Source organism: Phodopus roborovskii, unplaced genomic scaffold (genome assembly GCF_943737965.1).
Source record: "Phodopus roborovskii unplaced genomic scaffold, PHOROB, whole genome shotgun sequence".
Taxonomy (NCBI): domain Eukaryota; kingdom Metazoa; phylum Chordata; class Mammalia; order Rodentia; family Cricetidae; genus Phodopus; species Phodopus roborovskii.
In genome coordinates, this window is record NW_026126636.1 from 11,628,915 (window position 1) to 11,652,505 (window position 23,591).

Sequence of the window (23,591 nt, forward strand, 5' to 3'; positions counted from 1 at the left end):
AGAGACCCAGGCCGGGGAACAGGAGTCCCAGTTAGGGGGAGCAGGCGGGTGTGGCAGCGGAGGGGCGTGGCTAAGACATTTCTCATGGTGGTTGGCTGGAGTCAGTGGGGGCGTGTCCAGGATGTGAGGGTGTGGCTGGGTTTGGTACAGGGGGGCGGTGATTTAGGGCAGGGAGAGGTCTTATAGAGGGGGTGTGGCCCTGGAAGGGGCGTGGCTTGCGTGAGGGGGCGGGGGCGGGGCCGGCGCGGGTGGTGTGGGCAGCGCGATGCGGGGCTCGAGCTGTGTGGGCGGCGGTGGCGAGAGCCCCGGCGGCGCGGGACTGAGCGAGGGCCCCCGCGGCCGATGGCTGCGGCTGGCCCCAGTCTGCGCCTACTTCCTGTGCGTGTCCTTGGCCGCCGTGCTGCTCGCCGTGTACTACGGGCTTATCTGGGTACCCACGCGGCCGCCCGCGGGGCCCGCCGACCCCCTGCCCAGTGCGCCTGCGGCTCCTTGTGCCCGTGCAGCGCCACCCGCCCCACCTCCTGCCGCCTCCTGCTCGCTCGGAGCCTCCGGCGGGCCGAGACCACAGCCGGGACTGCCACGGAGCCGTCGCCACAGCCACCGCCCAGCACCGGGAGCGACACCGGAGACGGAGACGGCGAGCCGAGCGCCTGGATAGCCTGGCCCGCCCCCATCGTGGCCTGCACCAGCCCCTTGTGCACCACTGGGCCTCGCCAGTGCTGTGCCTCCTCTACCCCTGGCCTCGGTCCTGATCCTGTCCGACTTCATCACATCCCGCTCCTCCCTGGGACTCAGCGTTCATCCGTTCATCCGCAAAAAACTCCAGCCTCAGCTGCGCTTCCCTGGTCTGTGGTCGTCCGCAGCTCGTCCCCTCTAACCCTGTGGCCTCGCGGCCTTAGAGGCTTTTCTCTTCCACTGCTCTTATGTAAATTTTGGGTTGGAATGGGGGAAAGCGGCTTGCCAGTTCCAGGGCCATTGAAGGTCAGAGACTGTGAAGGCCTTACCGGTTTTCCGAATGTCGCGAGCCCTTGTGTAGCTTTGGAGACAATCGTGTGTGCTGGAGACTGTTGTTGGTATAGTTTCCAGTAGCAGGGATAGAGGCTCATGCCCTGGCCAGGGATGCTGTAGCTTTTTTTCCCAGGGTTTGGGTGGTGACACATTTGCTGCTTTGGAAAGTGTGGAGTATATAATGAATATATAAAAAGAAAAAAAAAGGTGGGTACAGCCTCTGATCTGCGCTGCTGTTGGTGCCACGGCTGAGAAGCCGGGGTAGCTTCTGATAAAGAAGTCAGACGATCGAGTCCATTTTCCCCTTACCCGTGACTGGGGATGGGGTTCTCCTGTGTGGTCTTCCTCACCCCTGAGCCGGACAGCAAGCATCCTAGGAACGGAGCCTCGTGTCGGGTGGGAGTATGTCATCTACCCTGCTGGTTCCCTTCTGTTCCACCAGCATTCCCCACGGGATGACGCACAGCGATGTACTTAACCTCTCTGGTCTTGTAAAACGAAGATAGCACACTGTTGCTCGGAGAATTAAACTAGTGATCCAAACCTGAGAAAAGTGTGTGCTTGCTGTCTGTCTCCTCCATCTAGTCTAGTCCCCCAGCCCTTTCAGAATCACAGCTTGCATTTCCCCCCGGGTGGCCTGTTAACTCAAAGTGCCACCCACCAGCAAGTAGCAAGTAGTGAATTGGGAGAAGCCCTCTTTTCTATCCCTGCAGGCTTTCCTTTCTGCTTCCTGCTTTCTGTTTCTTCCAGCTCCATGGTCCTGAGCCTGCCTTTCTCCCCGCTGTCCCCTTTCTCTGCCTCTAGAGCATCTTTGTATATTGCCACTGTGCCGCCGTGTCTTCTGAGTTACTTACGTGGCTCCATAGTGAACATAGGGAACTAGGCCCTCCCAACCGCCGGATTTGGGGCAAGGTCTCACTACCCAAGCTCTAGCTGTCTGTGGTCTTAGTAGCCCTTCCCTTCCTCTGTCTTCTAAGTGCCTGCATTACAGATGTGTGCCGCTATGGCCAGCTCGTGGATTTTGAATTCTCACTGATAACTTCAAATATTTTTTTTTTACCTCACTCTCACATGGTGACTAACTCATACCAAGCTATTTATATATGTTTATTTATCCCTTCCAGTGTGTTCACACATTTTGCTGCAAAAAGATATTACCATGCCTGATGGGGGATGTGGACAATGCCTGCCTCAGACCCCTGGGGCTTTGCATAATAGGTGCAGAATGGTCTTTCTAAAATTGGATCAGCCTCGAGTTCTGAAATGCATCTGTCCCTGAAGACCTCATCTAAGGGATTGTGGACCTGTAATTTGGCACACTGTCAAACCAGGATTCATCTTAATTACTAGTCCAACATTTATTTAATGGTTTTGGGGGGAGGAAAACCCTAATTATCTTTTTTTTTTCTTTTTTTTCTTTTTGGTCTCATATAGCCAAGTTGGTCTTGAACTTGCTGTGTAGCAGAGGGATGAATTAACTTTTCCTGGGAAGACAAGAGTCAAAGTCTACTCAGTCCAGACAGGACTGCCAAGTGAAATTTTTTGGGGGTGTTAATTACAGGGGGTTATGGATGACTCAAGCAAAGCAACCACAGCATTGAAACCTCCCTCTGGCAAGTGACTGACAGCCATGAAAGCTACCTGAATGACCCACAGGCAGCTGAGCAGACCAATCATAAGTTACTACTCTTTGGTCCCAATTCACATGCTAGCCAAAGTCATTCAGACTTTCCAGAGCTTCTCAAGCCTTGAAGATCACACCACGGGCCTCGGAAAGGCCCTTGAGACCTGTGCCATTCCAAGACCCCTGTGGCATCAACCTCTTGCTATTTATTAGTAGTCACATGTGTACACAACATGTGGAGGTTGGAGGATGGCTTTTAGGAGTTCTTTCTCCTTCCACTGTGGTACCCAGGCATCAAACTCAGGCCCTCAGAGTTTTGCCACAGACACCTTTACTCGCTGAACCATGTTGCATGTTGGCAGTTGTGGATCTGTTTAAATGACGTGACTGCTCCATGGTATGGTAAAGGGAGAGAGGGAGAGGGAGGGGAGAGAGAGAGAGAGAGTAAGCAGCCAGAGGCATCTGGAAGAGTCCAGAGCAGAGAGAGACAGCAGTAGACTGAATATGGCCGGGTGACCGGAACCTGACCATGAGGAAGCAGGAAGCAGGCCACAGCAGAGAAAAGATGGGGACTGGGGATAAGAGAGTAAGGCAAAATTCAGACGAGAGGGAACATAACCAAAACAGGAGTATAAGGAGAACAGCTGTGTGTGGAGGGGGAGTGGGGGGGAGGCTCATGAGCTGAGGGAGTTTAGGGTAAGGGAGGAGATGAGATGAGGCTAACCAGCGTGGACTCTGAAGTGTGCAACTGTGATACGCAGGGAGCCTGGAGGCCAGCATGCGCTTTGGTATGCCAACACATACCACAGATAGCCATTTGTCCCTTCTGCCAGTGATGAGGAAAATGGCTTCGTTTGGTAGAGGGCAACCTGCTTCACAAGTTCCTGAGGAACGCTGGCTTTTGCCCAATCACCAGAATTTGGGGGAATGGAGTGTCCTTCGGACCTGGCAGGATCGTCTTTCTAAGTCTCCCATGAGCAGAGTTCTGTCTGTCCGTGAACGGAGCACCGGGCATCGGATGTTCTTCTCATACGGAGTTCCCTCATGAGTGCCAATCATTCCTCTGTCCCGAGACCCTGGGGCGCATGCGTCCCTAATGTCCCACAGAAGCCAGCCTATCAGGGACTGCTTTCCTCAGATCGTCTGAGCCTGTGCAGCCTTTGTCTCGAGGAGGGATGGGTAGTGCCATTGCTCAGGTTTTTTTTTTTTTTTTTCTGCCTCCACAGCAGCCAGACTGAGTCCATACGCCCCCACGTCTCTCAGTCTCACAAGCCGGGCTGTGACAGGCTCTTTCCTTGCCAATTTGAGCAGTTTGGGTGCAGAGTGTTCCCTGCCTGTCATTGTCTCCCTGCAGTCCATTCTTGTGTGTCGAATCCCAGATCCAGCTCCTGCCACTCCCTCTGTCCTCTTCCCCATTCTGGGTTCTTTTCCGGTTCCAAGTTCCAACAGCCGCTAAACACCCATCTAACGTATTCACTTCCGGCTCTACATCCGCAGAAAATGGCAACCCAGCGCCTCCCTCTCATCCTGTCTCTTCCATCAGATTTACCCTGAGGTATCAGAGGCTAGCCTGCCTGCCAGGTCAGAGGTTAATATGGAGGACTCTGGCTGCATGTCCATCCCACTGAGCAGCTATCTTGGTCCCATCATACATCTTATTACACACGTACAGAAGTGGTCACACGACGGCCATAGTGGCTTGGGGACAGCCTTGCCCATGTATGCTAGTCTTGGGAACTGCAGGGTGGTGTGTTCCCTGCTCCTACAGGCATGTTCACTCCTGTGGGCCCCACTTACCCGGTCAGGATGCCACTCCACGCCACATAAGAAAAAACAGCCACCATGGGATTCCCCACTTTGGTTCTATAGCCTTTCACTCAGCAAGGAGACATGTTCTCCCCATTGATGGGGGATGTCCTTCTGTATATACATTTCGCTTACTGGTTAACGAATAAAACACTGATTGGCGAGTAGAGGTAGGAAGATAGGCAGGGCTAGGGGATAGAGAATTCTGGTGAGAGGGGCAGAGAGAGAAGCCACGGAGCTACCAGAAAGATAGGACGCGCCAGGCGTTCTCTGGTAGATAAGGTCACGTGGAAATACATAGATTGATAGAAACGGGTTAATAATGAAGACAGAACTAGCCAATAAGAAGCCCTAGCCATCAGCTAACAGTTTAATAATAATTAATAAAACGTCTGTGTGTTCATTTGGGGCTAATTGGCTCTGGAACCAGGCTGGAAAGAAACTCCAACAACACTTCATGCTATAAAGGATGGAAGCTACTTCTAGGTGGAGAAATGAGTGTCTTTGCCTTATCCCATAACCCATGAGGGTCAAACCAAGGGGACAGGACAGATTGGCCTAAAGAGGAGACCCTGTTTCCACAGCGAAAGCAAACACCAGCAACACAGGGCTGCATAACTCAGTGCTCACCTTGCACCCAGCCCTGGTGTGCTCATCTTAGTCCTCAACTTGATGAGCTCTTGGGTCATCTAGGGCATGCACGTGGGGGGTCGTCTAGGTTACCTGAGATGGGAAGACCTTCACACTGTGGAGTTAGGGTCCTGGTTACAAAGGAGAAATCAAGCTGACCACCATTACTCATCTCCCAGCTACCTGAACGCAAACACAATGTGATCAGCGGCCTTAAGGTTGTGCCGCCATGATGGACTGTTCCCCAATTAACCCTTCCTTCTTGCTTCTATCGGACATTTTGTCAGGTAACAACTAGACATGGCACACACCTGAAATCCCAGCTCTCGAAAGAGAGGCAGAATCCAGAAGTTCAAGGGCATCCTTGGCTGCACTGCTGAATTTTGTTTTGTATTTGTTTTTTTTTTGAGACAGGGTTTCTCCGTGTAGTTCTGGCTGTCCTGGAACTCACTCTGTAGACCAGGCTGGCCTGAAACTCTCAGAGATCTGCCTGCCTCTGCCTCTGGATCTGGATGCTGGGATCAAAGGCATGCGTCACCACCATCTGGCATACACTTCTGAGTCTCAAAACTCAAACCAAGACAGAACAAAATCCCGGTCTCTCAACTTCTGCATTGTTAAAGTTGTTCACAAGAGGTGTTAATACTTTATAGAAGGGGAAATGCCATCTTAATTGCTGGGCATTCTGTTCCATCCTAATTTCAATAAGTAAATATGAAAATGATACCAGGGAAAATCATCCTCCCTGTGGGAGGATACTATTTAAAGTTAGCAGAGACTTTCTGGGGAGGCTGTCTGTGCTGCTTAAATCCACATTTAAGGGAAGCTGGGAGAAGGTGGCGCACGCCTTTAATCCCAGCACTGGGGAGGCAGAGGCAGGCAGATCTCTGTGAGTTCGAGGCCAGCCTGGTCTACAGAGTGAGTTCCAGCACAGGCTCCAAAACTACAGAGAAACCCTGCCTGGAACCGCCCTCCCCCATCACATAAAAACATGCATATATGTGAATATGCTCCTGCACACATGTGAGCATGCTTGTGCACACATACACACATAATTTCCTGGTGAGATAAAGGTGGTTGTTGTTCTTTTGATGCAACTTATGCCTAAGAAACACAAACACGAGACTCAGCGCCCACGTGGAGTTTATTGAGAGAGGGGAGAGAAAGAGGAGGTAGCTGGTGGCCAACCGAAAGCAGGAGAGAGAGAGGGAACAGAGAGAGCAAAGAGAGAGCAAAGGAGCAGAGAGAGGCAGAGAGGCAGAGAGAGAGAGGGGTGTGGGGCACTTGCTTTTAAAGGGGACTTGCATAACTGAGTCCTCTGGCTGCCAGGTAAAGCTGACATAGGGATGACAAGGCCATGAGCGTCCCGCCCATCGTTGGGGCGAGGGTCAGCTGGCTGCTAGTTCCTAACATTGGTACCCCTCTCTCTATAGTGGGACTACATCAGACACAGGTTAAAATGATCTGAGCAGAGACTGAAAAACAGCTTAGCAGGTAAAGGCACTCGTGGCCAAGCCTGAGGATGCAAGAGAACTGGCTTCCTCACATTGCCCTCTGACCCCTGCTTGTGTTCTGTGCTGTGTATACCTCCTCCTCCGCAACAGGTGCAAACATGCAATCTGAGAAAATCAGATATAAATGAGTTTGTGAGGATACAAGCTCTCCTGCGTGCCGTATGGAAGCCGGCATGAATATTAATAACACAAACAGCTTGTTCCGTTCTTTGCTGAAAGGAATGTATCTTGGAATTATCCCCATAGCGAGATGTCCTGGAAGCCTGGGGGGAGGGGGACTGAGAAGCCCGTGAACGTGCCCTTCCGAGGAGAGTCAGTTCCTGCATCTGTCCATCTCTTCCGTCCATGCGTTGCTTTGGTGTTCTCAGGAAAGGCCCCACTGTGTAGTCACCGTTCTCCGTTGCCTTAGTAACAGGATACCTTTCTGAGGATGAGGAAACTGATGAACGCAGCGAATTAAACACTGGTGGGCTAGCCAGGCGAGGTAGTTGACACCATTAATCCCAACAGTCTCTGTGAATTTGAGGTCAGCCTGGTACACAGCAAGTTCTAGGCCAGCAGGGTTACATAGCCAGACCCTGCCTGTCCACCCCCCCCCCAAAAAAAATCAGCCAGAGATGGTAACACACGCCTTTAATCCCAGCAATTGTGAGGCAGAGGCAGGCAGAACTCTGTGACTTCGAGGCTAGCCTGGTCTACAGAGTGAGTTCCAGAACATCCAGGGCTCTTTTACACAGAGAAATTCTGTCTCAAAAAACCAAATAAAATAAAATGAATTAAAAAAAAATTACACTTTCCAGTTTGAAAGAAAGAAAAAGGAAAAAAGGAGGAGATTCACAGAACAGTAAGTTGTTTTAAATCATCAAATAAGTTTGGTGTTTAAAAATACAAAAGGGGCCGGAGGGATGACTTAAGTCAGTTAAGAGCACTGGCTGGATTCCTGGTACCCTCACAGTGCCTCACAATTGTAACTCTAGTTCCAGGGGACCTGACGCCCTCTTCTGGCCTTTACCGGCATTGTATTAATGTGGTACACATACATTTTACATGCAGGCAAAACGCTGGTACACATAATAAGTACAGTTTTGTTTTTTGTTTTGTTTTTTTTTTTTTTTTTCGAGACAGGGTTTCTCTGTGTAGCTTTGGAGCCTGTACTGGACCTAGCTCTGTAGACCAGGCTGGCCTCGAACTCACAGAGATCTGCCTGCTTCTGCCTCCCCGGTGCTGCTGGGATTAAAGCATTCATCTTCTTTTTAATCAAAATTATTTTCTTTGGAGAAGAAATGGCCCCCACTCACGTCTATGTACACATACATCTCTGAATGACTTTTTTTTTTTTCTTTTAATTTCACAGTGACTTGACTGACACATAGCTACAGCGGTGTGCCCTCCAGTGGATGGAGTGACTGGAGTAGTTAGGGTTGTGCCACTTCAGTGATTGGTAAAACTGAACTTCCTGCCACCAGAAGCTACAAAATGATCCCTGACAGAAACCTCATGCAGTTGTTCCAGAGAAATAGAAAATGTGGGTGACACTGAGGATTTGTTTGGACTGAGGAAGATTCTAGAACAGCACTGCCTGTTAATGTACACATCACCCACGTAATTGCAATTTAGTAGGCGTATTAAAATAAAAGGCCGAAGTTATTAAGTTTAGCTTTATGGATTCGTTTTTATTATTTGTGTTTGTGTGATTGCCTCACTTGCACAGATGCCCGCAGAGGCCAGAACAAGGCGTTGGAACTGGAGTTACAGGCAGTTTGCGAGTTCCCTCATAAGAATTCCTAGCCTCTGGAAGAGCAGTATGTACTCATAACACTGAACGTTCTCGCCAGTCCCTCATTTCTTTTTTCTTTTGCAAAACCAGGGATTGAATTAGGGCTTCACATATTGTAGGCAGGGGCTCTGCCATTGACCTCCACCCCAGCCCTCACTGGGGGATTCTAGGCAGGCGCTCTACCACTGAGCCATGCGCTCTACCACTGAGCCACACCCGCAGCCCCTCACTGGGGCCCGGGTGGCTAGGTACTTTCCAAATAAACTGCAGTCCCTAAAACTATTATCTCAAGAGACTGCTTTTGGGGGGAAAGTCAAGCAAAACTGCCACTCTCCTGTAGATTTTGTATATATTGGTTTTTATCATTTGATTCCATGCAACTCTAGGTAGGGTGAGAGACTAGCGGCGTGTGGTGTGGACCAGTTACTCAGCATACAGGAAGCCCAGGGCTCCAGGTCTCTCTGGCACTACATAAATCTGATACTGTAGCAGCCTTCTGTAACTCCAGGTGGAGGCCATCCTCCACTACATTGGGATTTTGAGACTGAAAGCACAGATTAGAGAATATAAATTACTTCCTTCCGAAGACAACCTCTCTGTCTTCGTTGAAGATTTTCAGTAGGTTTCAAACTCAACCACTGAGGTGTGGCTGTAGGCAAATGGTAGCGTGCTTGTCTAGCATGCACTAAGTATGAGTTCGAGTTTGATTCTCAGAGCTGCAAAGCAAACACACACGCATGCTTGCATGTACACGCACACACGCACGTACACACACACAGAGCCCCCCCCCCCCCCCCCCAGGGATCTGGAGACATGGCTTAATAGGTTAGGAGCCCTCAAGCTCAAGCTGGGGGAGTGGTGCTAAATTCCAGTTCCCATATGGAGTCTCTCACAACTGTAACTCCAGTACTATGAGAGTCGACGATGTCTTCTTATCTCGTTTGGTACTAGGCATGCACGTGGTGCATAGAGATAGGTGCACACAAAATACTAAGACATATTATAAAAAAAAAAACAATAATATGTATAAAGCAGAACCCCAAGTCATAAACTAGGGTGAGCGCTAAAGAGGCGCGTGATTAGTACACAGCCACAAGAGGGCGCTAGCTGCACACTGAGAATCTTAAGACAAACCTTAACCCAGTCTCCAGGCGGGATTCCTAAACTTCCCAGGCTGAAATCAGAGCTGTGGTGCAGGCAGGCGCTTTGAGTTCTTGCCTTCCCACTCTTTCTTCTTACTGTCTTTGAGACGGGGTATCGCGTGGCCCCGGGTGGCCTTGGACTTAATGTGTACGGAGGACGGTCCTGAGTTCCTGATAGCACTTCTCTAGGGCTGGGATTACAGGCACGTGTCACTCGCCTGGCTTTCTGTGGTGCTGTGGCATCGAACCCAGGACTTCTTGCATCCTAAGCAAGCACTACACCAGCGGAACCACATCACCAGGTCTCTCTTTCCCCCTCAGGAGACGCCAGTGCAGAGGCTGCGGGGATAGCGAGCAAGAACTAGACGACCTAAGTTGACCCAGGATTCATTTACCCTGCTCACGTTAGGCACTTCAGAGTCCAAGATCTTTTGGTGACAATAACAAGGACATGCCTTAAAATGGCCCCTCCACTTTGGGGAACAGTTTGGCCCATGGAGTTGCTTGAGTGGTACCCCCCCCCAAAAAAAAAACCAAAACCAGCCCACGCCCGCCTAAGGCGTGGATGTATTAGGCGTGGATGTAACGTTATTTGGAAAAGGGGGCTTTTTTAATTTAAAGATTTATTTATTATGTACACAGTGTTCTGTTCACATGTATGATGCTGGCCAGAGGAGGGCATCAAATCTCGATACAGATGGTTGTGAGCCACCATGTGGTTGCCGGGAATTGAACTCAGGACCTCTGGAGGAGCAGCTGGTGCTCTTAACCCCTGAGCCATCTCTGCAGCCCTGGAAAAGGAGGCTTTGTGAATAAAAGGTCAAGTGTCCACAGAAGAGAGAGCTGTGTGAGATTAAAGGCAGAAGTTGGAGTTATATCGCCAGTGGTCATCAGAAACTGGAAGAGGTCTAAAAGACCCTTCTAGAACATTCTGCAAATCTGTCCTGGTTCAGACATGGATTCTGGAAGAGTGAGATTGTAACTTTTCAGTCTCATAAGCCACAAGCCACTGATTGGTGGTTATGGCCAACACAGAAAACTAACACAGTCTACTTTTATTCAATTAGTTAATTTTCCCCCCCACGGTTTCTCTGTGGCTTTGGAGCCTGTCCTGGAACTTGCTCTGTAGAGCAGGCTGGCCTGGAACTCACAGAGATCCTCCTGCCTCCATTAAAGATTTATTTATCACACATATAGTGTTCTGCATACAGGTATGCCTGTAGATCAGAAGAGGGCACCAGATCTCATTGAGAGCGTTCTTAACTGCTGCATTGGGTTTGATTGTTTTGAGATGGTGTTGTCTCATGTTGTTCCCGATTGCCTCAAACTGTCTGTATAGCAAAGGATGAACTTGAGCTATGGAACTTGCTTCTGCCCCCCACAAGCTGAGAATATGGACATGCCTGGCCACACCTAGAACCCCTTCCCCCAATGTGTTGCCTTTGAAATGCAGGGAGCATGTCCCTCCTATAACCCTTCTCCCCGAATGCTCATGTTAGGTTCCAGGGCCCAACAGTCTCAGGTGGCTGCGCCAGGCACACAGGACAGGGTGTGGTAGGAGGGAGGCAGAGATTTCAGATTTCAAACAAATACAGACCAAAACAACACAACACGGGATTAATTGTGCCGTTAGCGCAGTGAGGTGTCTCTTCTCTTTTGCTCCCCCCCCCCCCAGGCTCTCATTAAGTGGCTCTTACTGGCCTGGATCTCAGCTGGAACTCAGTGTTCTGTGTAGCACACATGTGATCTTAGGTTTTTGTTTTTTAAGACTTGGTCCTTGCTATATATAGTCCTGCTGGCCTGGACGTTGGGATGCTCCTGCTTTAGTCTAAGGATCACATGTGTGTGTTACCACACACACACACACCTCCCACGGGAGATAACCTCAAGACCTGGGCTAGCTCTACAACTCTGTGTGTGCTTTAGCTCTAAAGGCCACCTGGTTGGAGGGTTGGAGAGATGGCTTAGAGGTTAAGAGCACTGGCTGCTCTTTTGAGAGGACCAGAGTTCAAGTCCCAGCACCCACATGGTAGCTCACAACCATCTGCAATGAGATCTGAAGTCCTCACCTGGCATAAAGGTGTATATGCAGATAGAGAACTTATACATAAGTAAGTAAATCTTTAAAACAAACCAAAAAACCACAAAAGGCCATCTGGCCATCTGGTTGAGAGACCAGGGCTGTGGTCGTCATCCCTGTTCTGGAAGCCCCAGGAACCCCGAGACTTCCTCCTATTGAAGCAGAGTCCCCTTCAGATGAGGGAACGAAGGCCAGTAAAGTTTGGCAGCTGCATCCACCACAATGGAGAAGAGGCCCTGGAAATCGCCTTTTTCCCTTCCGGGGCCAGAGACTTCCTTATTTTTCCAAGCCTGACTTTTCTCCTCAGCTTGGGTAGCGCTGGGTGGTGCTGAGGATTTTCTGGGTGAGCACCAGTGGAGGGAGCCCCGGCTAGAATGGCCAATGAGCACCTCAGAGGGACAGGACAGTCACTTCCTCTCAGCTGCCTGCATCTCTTCTTTAAAAAGCGAGGCCCAGTCGACAGGAGGGACCGTCTGGCATCTGCCGTTTGTCACCACAGAACCCGGGACGAGCCAGGACATGGTAAGTGGGTTCCGCCCACCCCCACTCTCCCTGTCTGACTCTGTCCCTTTGCTCCTTCAAGCTGTCTTCGCCTGCCCTCTCCCACCTGCACACCGAGCTCGTGCTCTGAGGATGGGATGTGGTCAAAGGCTAGAGGGAGTTTACGGGAACCACAGGGCTGCAGACTCAAGAACGTTCTTCAGGTCAGAAAACCCTGTTGATGGCTCTCCTAAATGAAGAGTTCTGGCAGTTGGGTGTGGCAGCTTACACCTGTAATCAATCTAAGCCCTCAGGAGGCTGGGGCAGGGTGCTGCACGAAGTTCGAGGCTAACCTGGGCTACATAGTGAGTTTCAGGCTAGCCTGAGCTCCTCGGTGAGCTATTGTGTTAAAGAAAACAAATGGGTTGGAGAAACAGCTCAGGTGTGCTTGGCGGGAGCGATGCAAGCCCCGGGTCTAACTACCGGCACCCTGCAAAACGGGGTGGCGGTGCGTGAGGGTGGGAGGTAGGGCGCACAGGAGTTGGGTGTTCAATCTTACGTAGTGATTTTGAGGTTAGCCTGGGCTAAGTGAGAGCCCATCTCAGAAAAGCAACAACAAAAACATAATCTTACAAACAACCCAGTGTGGTGGTGGTACCCCTGCTATTCCCTCTCTCGGGGGGGGGGGGGGCAGGTGGATTTCTGAGATCAAGGTCAGCTTGGTCTACAGAGTGAGTTCTTAGGCAGCCAGTGCTATAGAATGAGACCCTGTCTGGAGGAAAAAAGGAGGAGGAGGAGAAGAAGAAGAAGAAAAGCCAAGTCCTGACAGCAGTTTGGAAGAATGATCAGTACCGGAGAAGCCGGGGTAAACTGCAGCCCAGAGTCCGTGTCCCTCTAAGCAGGTCCCTTTTTAAAAATTTATTTAAGTGTATTTATTTAATTGAGATATACATTTTCCATCCTCCCTTTCCCTCCTCCCCTCCTCCCTGCCCCACATGCTCCCAATTTACTCGGGAGATCTTGTCTTTTCCCTTCCTAGGTGGATCCATGTATGTCTCTCTTAGGGTCTTCTTCGTTACCTACGTTCTCTGGGGTTGTGATCTGTTGGTTGGTCGTTTTTTGCTTTATTTAACTTTTATTTTATGTGCATTGGTGAATTGCCATGGGTGTTTGTTCCCCTGGAACCGGACTTACCAGGTGGGTGCTGGGAATTGAACCCAGGTCCTCTGGAAGAGCAACCAGTGCTCTTAACCATCTCTGCAGCCTCGGAGGGTCCCTTTTTTATGCCTGGGCCCTGAGGTTGGGACATGGTGCTAGGAAGAGTTGCGATTTGGCACCTCTGTAACAGAGGATATGACCTTGCTTCATCCACACAAAAGAGGAAATGGAAAACTTGATAATCAGGGAAGCTTTCTTCATCCCTGGGTCCCATGTCATCCTCTGGCCCTGCCCTGACCAATTGACGTTTCCAGAACAGGGAGGGCTACGATCGACTGTTCTTTTCCTTTCTGGAATACCAAGTCATTCTTTTGAGTCCTGACCTGTAGAGTCCCTGATTTGGGCTGGGGTGTTGCTCTGCATTCTTAGGCCAGAGCTCTATGGCTAAGCCACACCCGCAGCCCCTCACTGGGGGATTCTAGGCAGGGGCTCCACCACTGAGCCACACCCGCAGCCCCTCACTGGGGGATTCTAGGCAGGGGCTCCACCACTGAGCCACGCCCCCAGCCCCTCACTGGGGGATTCTAGGCAGGGGCTCCACCACTGAGCCACGCCCCCAGCCCCTCACTGGGGGATTCTAGGCAGGAGCTCTACCACTGAGCCACGCCCCCAGCCCCTCACTGGGGGATTCTAGGCAGGGGCTCTACCACTGAGCCACACCCCAGCCCCTCACTGGGGGATTCTAGGCAGGAGCTCTACCACTGACTTACATTTCAGTCCTTGATCTTTTAAGACAGGATGTCACTATCCCAAGATGATCTTTCCTCAGCCTCCTCATTGCTGGGATCACAGGCATGTGCCGCCATGCCTAGTTCCTATACATACTTTTTCTTACTTTTTTTTTTTTTTTTTTTTTTGCTTTTTCCAGACAGGGTTTGTCTGTGTAGGTTTGGAGCCTGTCCTAAGTCTCAAGGGAGACTTAGGTTCTTCTCTTTATCTCCTCTCTCTCTCTCTCTCTCTGAGTCTCACTGCATAGCCCTGGCTGTCCTCTGTACTCTCTATGTAGATGAGGCTGGACTCAAACTTCCAGATGCTCGGGTGTGCAGCCGTCCCAACCCGCAGGGTAGACAACGACAAACCAGGAAAACTCCTACGAGGGAAGGGAGGACAAAGGATAGAAAGAAGGACAGCAAGACAGGATTCTGATCAAGCTGACAAATTTTATTTTCTCAGGGGAGGCTTATATAGGACTGTAAGCAGGGTGTGAGCAGGGTTTGCCCGTAGGCAGGATGAAAGGGTCAGTAGAAGAAAAGCCTTGAACTAATCTTTAACTGGCTGTAAAACTGCAGCAGGAGGAATATCCTGAGCTTATTCTTTAACTGTCTGTAAAGCTACAACAGGAAGACTATCCTGAACTTATTCTTTAACTGGCTGTAAAACCACAAGCCTGTATCTAGGCATGCTCTGCTGAACATTATGCTTACTTCTTAAGAGGCAGTGATTTTTATCTCAGAGGCCTGAGGTTGAGAGGATGGTGATGGTCCCCAACATGCAGCCCCACACCTGGCATTCCATTTTTTGGGTAGTGCAGGCCTTTTAGAGAGAAGGCTCTTGGGGTTTCTTTCTATCTCTGCTCTTGCTAATAGAGAAGATTTGGGAAGCTTCCTAGCTTATCTAGAGTCTCAGTTTTTTCTTCTGTTGGATGGCCACAGTGGCAGCTCTATGGAGGTTGTCCTCTGTGTTAAATGAGCCAATACTCAGGGCATTAGTGGTGCACGCCTTTAGTCCCAGCACTCAGGAGGCAGAGGCAGGTGGATCTCTATGAGTTCGAGGCCAGCCTGGCCTACAGAGCTAGTTCCAGGACAGACTCCAAAGCTACACAGAGAAACCCTGCCTTAAAAAAAAAAAAAAGCAAAACAAAGAGAGGAGGAGAGAGGAGGAGAGAGGGGGAGGGGAAGAAAGGAAGGGGAGGAAGAGAAGTAAAAGCTGGCCACAACAGTGACATACATTTGTAATCCTAGCACTTGGGAGATAGAGGCAGGAAGATCAGGAGTTCAAGGCCAGCCTGGGCTACATGAGATCTTATCTCAAAAAAGAAAACAAAAAGGCAGGCAAACTTAGGATAATACTATGTCCCCACGTTGCTGAGTGACATAGTACTTTCAGTAACTAAGCTCATACACCCAAACAGCTTCTGGTGATGACATTCAGGCTCCCTAGATATCCAGCACCGGCCCACGCAGCAGCCATCAGCCACACACTTTCTCTCTCTAGCCAATTAAAACAACATTTAAGAGATCATTTCCTTGGATATTCCAACTCCATCTCAAGCTCAGTGCCCACAAGTAGCTGGCAGCTGCCATCTTGGATATCACAGACTAGAGCATCTCCATTTCCATAGAAACACCTATCAGAGAGGGAGCCCATTTTCTTTCTCCTGGACATTTTCCTGGACCACTCCTGGGTCCTTTTAAATGACCCCTTCCCGCCCCGCCCCCACTTCACATCCCAGTTACCTTCTCTCCCCTTGGAGAAGGGTGTTTTCTGAGGCAAGAGCCAGGCATAACTGGCTGGTTAGTATCTGCTTGAAAAAGAAGTAGCCTTGTTACCTTCCCAAGAATTGCAGATTGGTTAGCATATATGTCTCTTTGGGTACCTGCAGGGGACTAAACTCCAAGGTACCCCAAATTCAGAGAGGCTTGAGTCCCTTTGCATAGGCCCTACACAATCCTCTGTACCCATTAAAAGTTCTCCAGGACTGGGCAGTGATGGCATAAGCCTTTTATCCCAGCACTCAGGAGGCAGAGGGGGATCTGTGTGAGTTCAAGGCCTGTCTGGTCTACAGAGTGAGTTCCAGGACAGCCAGGGCTGACACACAGAGAAACCAAATCTTCAACCCCCCACAAATAAATACATTTTAATAAAGCTCCTCCAGACCCTTATTAATACCCGTGTGATCTAGATTTGTGGAAATAGCCCCTTAAGGAATAGGACAAGAAACAAGTCTGCACACGTAAATTACACAGTTTCTTTTCCCACAGGATCTCTCTCTCTCTCTCTTTGTGACTTCAGAGATTGAACCTAGGGTCTTGTATATGCTAGACAAGCATACTACCACTAGGCTAGTTTCTCCTGTAGTCCAGGCTGAACCTAGAATTTACTATGTAGCCAAGGATGACTTTGACTTCCTGTTGTCCTCTCTACTATCTTCCAGGAGACTTTTTTTTTTTCTTGTCATATTCCTTAGGCAACTATTTTCATATCATTTATTTATCTGTTTTGATAATATTTTGTGCTCCCAAAGGGCAAAGGATGGTGTTAGATTCCCCCCCGGAGCTGGAGTTACAGGCAGTTGTGAGATTCCCATTGGTGCTGGGAAACAAAATCAAGACCTCTGCAAAAATAGCCAGTGCTCTACATTGCTCACCATCTCTCTATCCCTTCTTTTCCCCCCCAATTATTTTTCTCCTTCTTTTCAAGTATTTTTGATCTTACAATAGTTGCCTCCGCAGACATGTGTATATGGAGAGGCAACGGTATCTTGTATAATACTGTTTCTGGAGGAGGTAGTGTGTTCCATGTCCAAGAAGAGCTACATAAGTCAGCTCTTTTAATCCCTGAGTCCCAATCCCTTCCTCAGAGGCAACCATTACTATAAAGTGTGTGAAGCTGGTCTATGTGTACAGACATGAACACACACACCACACACACACACACACACACACACACACACACACACACGGAGTTCATTCTTCCTTTTATAGGCAATATACTTTGTGCATTGCGCACTCTTATTTCCTATTTTTAAAAGAATTTTTTTTTGCTATGGCAGATCTTTCTGTATCCATCTATTAACATCTTCCTCATTTTTTTTTTTTAAACAGATGCATAGTACTTTGTTGCTTAAATGCCATCACTAACTTGCTCAGTCCCTTCTGTTGACTATTTTGGGTAGTTCCAAACTGCTTCTTGTTTTCTTTCCTTTCTTTGTGTGTGTTTATGTTTTATGTTTTGAGGCTGAATTGGGGTGGCCCAGGTTGACCTCAAACTCAAGATCCTTCTGCCTCAGCTTCTCGGGTGTTAGGATCACAGGTCTGCCCCACACTCAGCTGCCCTCCCACTTTGCGGGGACTCTGTCAAACCCAATGCTCCCTGAGATGTTTGCAACTGGAAGCTCCAGGAAGCAACTGAGCTTAGTTAGATTCAGCATCTTTTGCTCTGAGGTCATGGTGAGATCATGCCAGGAAGGGAGATGGTCAGCCGACAAGTGTCAGAGATGGGGTTTAGAGAGGGCTGCACAGAGGTCTGAGTCATCACAGCAAGGATGGAGAGAGAAGCAGAAAGCAGGAGAAGCATTCAATCCCTGTCTGGGGGACTTGAGAGCACCTGGAGGGGCAGAACGTGGTTGGGCCTAGAATTAACCCTCTAATGACTTGTGTTATGGGACCTTCGGTATCGAGGTCCAGAGTAGCAAGAAGGAAGATATGGAGCTGAGGGCAAGCCAGAATAGAGCTGGGGCCTAGGGTTATTTTTCAGGCTTTTTTTTTTTTTTTTGAATTGTTTTTTTCCTTGAGGGTTTCTATGTGTAGTCCTGGCCCCCCTGTGTTGGAACTCACTCTGTAGACCATGCTGGCCACGAACTCAAAGTTCCACCTACCTCTGTCTCATGAGTGCTGGGATTTAAGGCGTTTGCCACCACTGCTGGGCTAATACAAGAATTTTATACTCACCTTCTTTTCTTGTTGCTATTAGTTATTACTGAGATGGGGTCTAGCTATGTAGCTGTGTAGCTCAAGCTGGCCTTCAACTTAATACATAGCCCAGGCTGGTCTGGAAGGCTTCGTTTTCTTATCTCCAGGACTGGGGTTATACAGGCACATATCATCATACTGGCTCAAAACTCATTCCCGATTTTGTTTTTTGCTTTTCTTCCTTTCTTTTTCTTTTCTTATTATTTTTTCTTTTCTTTTCTTTCTTTCTTTTTTCTTTTTCTTTTTTCTTTTCTTTTCTTTTTTCTTTTCTTTTTTTTTTTTTGAGACAGGGTTTGTCTGTATTGCTTTGGATCCTGTCCTGGAACTCGCTCTGTAGACCAGGCTGGCCTCGAACTCACACAGATCCGCCTGCCTCTGCTTCCCGAGGGCTGGGATTAAAGGCGTGTGCCACCAAATGCCAGGCTTGAGTTGTTTTGCTTGACAAGAGTCATTGTTGTTTTTTGGTTCAGGATGGCCTTGAGCTCATAGAGATCTGCCTGCCTCTGACTCCTGAGTGCTGAGATTAAAGGTGTGCGCCGCCCCGCCGCCGCCGCTGCCGCCACCGCCACCGGGGTTCAATTCTTATTTCTGTTTTTGTAAAAAAGAGTATTTATCAGTTTACGGGTATGTGTGTATGCATGTATACCATGTGGCCGCAGGAGCCTGCAAAGGTCAGATCCCTGTGATGGAGTTGTGCTCAGTTGGGAGCCGTTGCTTCAGAGCAGGGAACTGAACAACTCTGGTCCTTTATAGGAGCAGCCGGTGTCCTTCGCAGCCAAGACGCGTCTCCAGCCCCCTAATTCTTATTTCTTATTCTGCCTTCCTTCCGCTGGCCCCAAACACTGCCCCTGCTTCCAACCCTTGAAATTCCAAAGCGTTAGGGTTTGGGAAATGGGTGGACTGCTGGGCTGCCAGGGAGACAATGAGGGGACAGAGAGACTCAGAGCAGGAGAAATTTGCAGAGGGACACATGTGCTTCATGTAGGGCAGGTGGGCTCCGGACTCCGGTATCCAAAAGTTAGCTCATCCTTTGCCGGTGAAAGCGCTATTGCCTGCTCCCTCCCATACTAACCAAATCATCCGACTTTGTTCTTTTTTTTTTTCTTGTCTGGCTCTGGCCGTACTAGAACTTACTATGTCAAACAGGCTGGCCCAAATTCACAGAGATCCACCTGGCTCTGCCTCCTTGAGTGTTGGGGTTAAAAGCATGTGTCGTGCCAAATAGTGAGGGTACACTCACTCCTTTTAACCCAGCCCTGGGGAGGCAGAGGCAGGTGGATCTCTGTGAGTTTGAGGCCAGCCTGCTCTATAGGGTGAGTTCCAGGGCAGCCGGGGCTGTTATACAGAGGAACCCAGCCTCAAAAAACAAAACAAAAACATGTCACCGTGCCTGGCATCTGCCTGTCCATCATTTTAACCAAAGAGGACATTTAATAAAACTTTTTCTTGAGATAGTCTCATGTAGCCCAGGCTTGCATGGGGCTCACGATGGCATGGGTCTGAGGTGACTTTGAATTTCTGATCCTCTTGCCTCCTTCTCTCAAATTCTGGGGGTGCCAAATTCTGGGGGTATGAGCTACCTCTTGTAGTTTTATATTGTGCTGGAACCCAGGGCTTCATGAGTGCCAGGCAAGCACTATACCCACATTCCCAGACTCACTCCTCTCTGACTCCCCACCCCTTTGAGAATGGGTTTCATGTAATACAGGGCTAGCACTGAAAGCCTCCCCACCCGACGTCCAGCCGCTGAATGCCACGAACCATCCAGCCTGGTTTAAGGAGAGACCTTTTAGAGCACTGGCTCTCAACCTTCCTGATGCTGCAACACTTTAATACAGTTCCTCATGTGGTGGTGACCCCCAACCATAAAATTATTTTCGTTGCTGTAATTTTGCTACTGATACGGATGATAAATGTAAATATCTGTGTCTTCCGGTGGTCTTAGGCAACCTCTGCGAAAGGGTCGTTCGGCCCAGGAAGCTATCTACATGTTGAGAACTGCTGTTTTAAAGGAAAGCCACAAACCCACAAGACATCCACCGCTGTTCTACAAGGCCCACATTGCCCAATATTCTTACACATCATGGCCACACTGTCACTCTGTGTGAGCACTGACACACCCCCGCTGGGCATGCCAACCACAGAATGAAGCTTTGCTTCCAACAATGAGGTGTTTTGAAATAGATGACATCGCCCTATCTCTATTTCAACTTTGGATATTGGTTTCAAATTCAGGGCACACACCTGTAATCTCAGCACAAGGGAGGTGGAGGCAGGAGGATCCATAGTTTAAGGTCTCATCTTCAGCTACATAGGGAATTTTGAGACCAGCCTGGGGTATTATCAGATTCTGTCAAAAGAGTAAACAACTAAGAAACAACAACAACAAAATCATTTGTGTGTGGGGGGGAGGTAGTGTCTGGCCACATGGCTCAAGCTGAGTTGAACGTGTGACACATTCATATACATTTTGATGCTTTAAAATATTTCACTGGAACTCGCTCTGGAGACCAGGCTGGCCTCAAACTCACAGAGATCTGCCTGCCTCTGCCTCCCAAGTGCTGGGACTAAGGGGTGCACCACCAATGCCAGGGCAGGCTTTGTCTTAAAAAAAAAAAATCGCTGGGATCTGGAGAGACAGCTCAACAGTCAAGAGTAGTTGCCAGAGGCCTGGAGTTCACATGCTATGGCATGCATGTGGTTGCATGTCTAGACAATGATAAATTATAAAGCATTCCATCTCCTGGGAGGCAGAGGCAGGCTGATCTCTGCGAGTGTGAGGCCAGCCTGGTCTACAGAGCGTGACCCTGTCTCCCCTCCAGTCTTCTCCCTACCAATGTTGCACGGACGTTCAAGTATGGCTGGGCAGCTGAGATAGGAGGCCTGGCATGGTTTCAGTTAGGCCTAGGCTACAGAATGCATTCAAGACCAGCTCAGGTGAGCTACAGAGTCTCTGCCTCATGATAAACACCCTAAATGGGCTGATTATATAGCCCTTCAGTGTCCCTGTGGTAGAGCTGAGACTCAGAACCGTGGGGCAATGTCTGCCAGCTCACACACTCTCTACCTCTTTGATTCTGCTTAGGACCTCGCGAACAAAAGCGCCGGTGACTACAACTATGATTACCCTGATGGGACCATAAACCCCGACATGCCTGTGGATGGCCCTATCGTCGAGCAGTTTCGTGCCGAGGATATCGTGGCCCTGGTCATCTACTCGGTCGTGTTCCTGGTGGGAGTTCCCGGGAACACCCTGGTGGTGTGGGTGACAGCATTCGAGGCCCGACGTACCATCAACGCCATCTGGTTTCTGAATCTGGCGGTGGCCGATCTCCTCTCCTGCTTGGCACTGCCTGTCCTATTCACGGCCATTATAAAACACGACAACTGGCCCTTCAGCCACCAGACCTGTACGGTCTTGCCCTCGCTCATTCTGCTTAACATGTATGCCAGTATCCTGCTGCTGGCCACCATTAGTGCTGACCGCTTCCTGCTGGTGTTCAAACCCATCTGGTGTCAGAAGGTCCGATGGACCGGCCTGGCGTGGATGGCCTGTGGAGTGGCCTGGGTCTTAGCACTACTCCTCACCATCCCATCCTTCATATTCCGTCAGGTGTACAAAGACCCCTTCTCAAATAAGTTTATATGTGGCATTAACTACGGGAAGGGTGGCATCCACAAGGAGAGGGCTGTGGCCACGATGCGGCTGACCCTGGGCTTTGTATGGCCTCTGCTCACTCTTAGTATTTGCTATACCTTCCTCCTGGTGCTGACCTGGAGTCGGAGGGCCACACGCTCCACCAAGACACTCAAGGTGGTGGTGGCCGTGGTCACCTGTTTCTTTGTCTTCTGGCTGCCCTATCAGGTGACAGGGATGATGATGGCTTGGCTGCATCCGTTCTCGTCCACCTTCGTGAAAGTGCAGAGGCTGAACTCCTTGTGCGTGTCCCTGGCTTACATCAACTGCTGCATCAACCCTGTCATCTATGTGGTGGCTGGCCAGGGCTTCCAAGGGCGGCTTCGCAGGTCTCTCCCCAGCATCATCCGGAACGCCCTCTCAGAGGACTCCATGATCAGGGACAGCAAATCCTTCACTCGCTCCACGGTGGACCACTCGACCCACAGGAGTCAGGCAGTGTAGAGGAGACCCAGGGCTGGTGAGGGTTGCTCTTCCGGCCCTCCTCTCCCTCGCCTCTCCCTCCTTCTCTTCTTCCTCTCTACCCTTGTTTTCCTCTTCCCCCCTTCCCTTTGCATGTTTAATTTTATGAGACTTTTTCTGAATTGCCCTGGCTAGCCTTGAACTCAGGATCCTCCTGGATGCTGGGATTACAGGCATACATTCTTTGGAAGAAAAACATCACATTGGCTTCCATTACTAAGGGAGACCTTTGCTATGCTGTCCACCTGCAGTGGCTGGCCAGATAAATATGTAATAATGATGACTTCCAGGGGCAGGGTAACCAAAAAACAAGAGAATTTCATGTTATTCACTATTGTTATTTGTTTGTATTGTTTTTCTTCCGAGACAGGGTTTCTCTGTGTAACAGTCCTGGCGGTCCTGGAACTCGCTCTGTAGACCAGGCTGGCCTTGAACTCACAGAGACCCGCCTGCCTCTGCCTCCTGAGTACTGGGACTAAAGGCGTGCGCCACCACACACCTTTTTTTTTTTTTTTTTTTGATACAAGGTCTCTAGTAGCCTCATCTGCCTTGTCCTGACCCCTGACCTTCCTGCATCTGCCTCCCTAATGCTGTGATCATATGTTTGTACCACTGTTCCCAACTCATCTTTTATTTCTACAATGTTGCCTTTTTGTGAACGGTATTCAGTGTGATCCCAGCTTTGTAAAAACATCTGTGTGTCGCTCACATAATAAAGATTTAAAAATAAAAAGGTGCAAAAATGTGTTATTTAATTTTTTAGGCATTTATCTATTTACTTTATGGGGTGGTGGTGTTGGGCATGGTTTATGTGTGGAGGTCAGAGGACAACAGCTTCTCTCATTTCAACTGTGAGGGTTCCGGGAATTGAACCCAGGTAGCAAAGCTGGCCAGCAAGCACCTTATGCTGTGAGTTGTATTGTTGGCTGTAAAAGCACTCTTTTGAAATGTGTAATCTTGCCTTACAGAACATGTACACGTGGGTGTATGTGCGGGATAGAAAATGCATACAGACCAACCCCAGACATATGAGGTAATTGAGTGAATGGTTTTGAATTTTCTGGTCAGCACACACACACACACACACACAAAAAAAAAAAAAAAAGGGAAAAAAAGATGACATAAGAGAAACCGTGTGTGTGTGTGTGGGGGGAGTGAGCCTGTACCCCAGCACCTGGGAGCCTCAGAGACCAGAACTGAGCATTACAAGCCAGCCTGGGTTTCCCAGGGAGACTCACACAGTCCAAGCAAACAATAAATAAAGTAAAATACTGGAGTTTGGCTCTGCTAGGCCTTCCCTTCTTCCCGGGGCATATGCCACCATTGGTTTCTGCCCATGTGTAGTGACACTTTCTGTATGGTGCTACAGCCCTCATCAGAGCTTCTTTTCCTTCATGGTTCTTTTGAGACAGGGTTTCTCTGTGTAACAGTCCTGGCTGTCCTGGAACTCGCTCTGTAGACC

The 23,591-nt window shown here is 49.4% G+C and overlaps 2 protein-coding genes across 2 annotated transcripts; both read left to right on the forward strand.

The window, feature by feature from the left end:
- Nucleotides 1–229: 229 nt before the first annotated feature.
- Inafm1 (InaF motif containing 1) lies at nucleotides 230–1,546 on the forward strand. The gene has a single exon (XM_051207045.1). The coding sequence runs from the start codon at nucleotides 266–268 to the stop codon at nucleotides 656–658; it is 393 nt and encodes a 130-aa protein (XP_051063002.1). The 5' UTR covers nucleotides 230–265; the 3' UTR covers nucleotides 659–1,546.
- A 10,415-nt stretch (nucleotides 1,547–11,961) lies between these two features.
- C5ar1 (complement C5a receptor 1) lies at nucleotides 11,962–22,862 on the forward strand. The gene is made up of 2 exons (XM_051207532.1): nucleotides 11,962–12,103; nucleotides 21,056–22,862. The coding sequence occupies exons 1-2, from the start codon at nucleotides 11,963–11,965 to the stop codon at nucleotides 22,109–22,111; spliced, it is 1,197 nt and encodes a 398-aa protein (XP_051063489.1). The 5' UTR covers nucleotide 11,962; the 3' UTR covers nucleotides 22,112–22,862.
- The last annotated feature ends 729 nt before the right edge of the window (nucleotides 22,863–23,591 follow it).

Excerpts from the sequence above, each read along its gene's own strand:
- Inafm1 (XM_051207045.1), top strand. The coding sequence starts at position 266 with ATGCGGGGCTCGAGCTGTGTGGGCGGCGGTGGCGAGAGCCCCGGCGGC.
- C5ar1 (XM_051207532.1), top strand. The coding sequence starts at position 11,963 with ATGAGCACCTCAGAGGGACAGGACAGTCACTTCCTCTCAGCTGCCTGC. Across the intron at positions 12,104-21,055 it reads CCGGGACGAGCCAGGACATG|GACCTCGCGAACAAAAGCGC; the intron begins GTAAGTGGGTTC and ends GATTCTGCTTAG.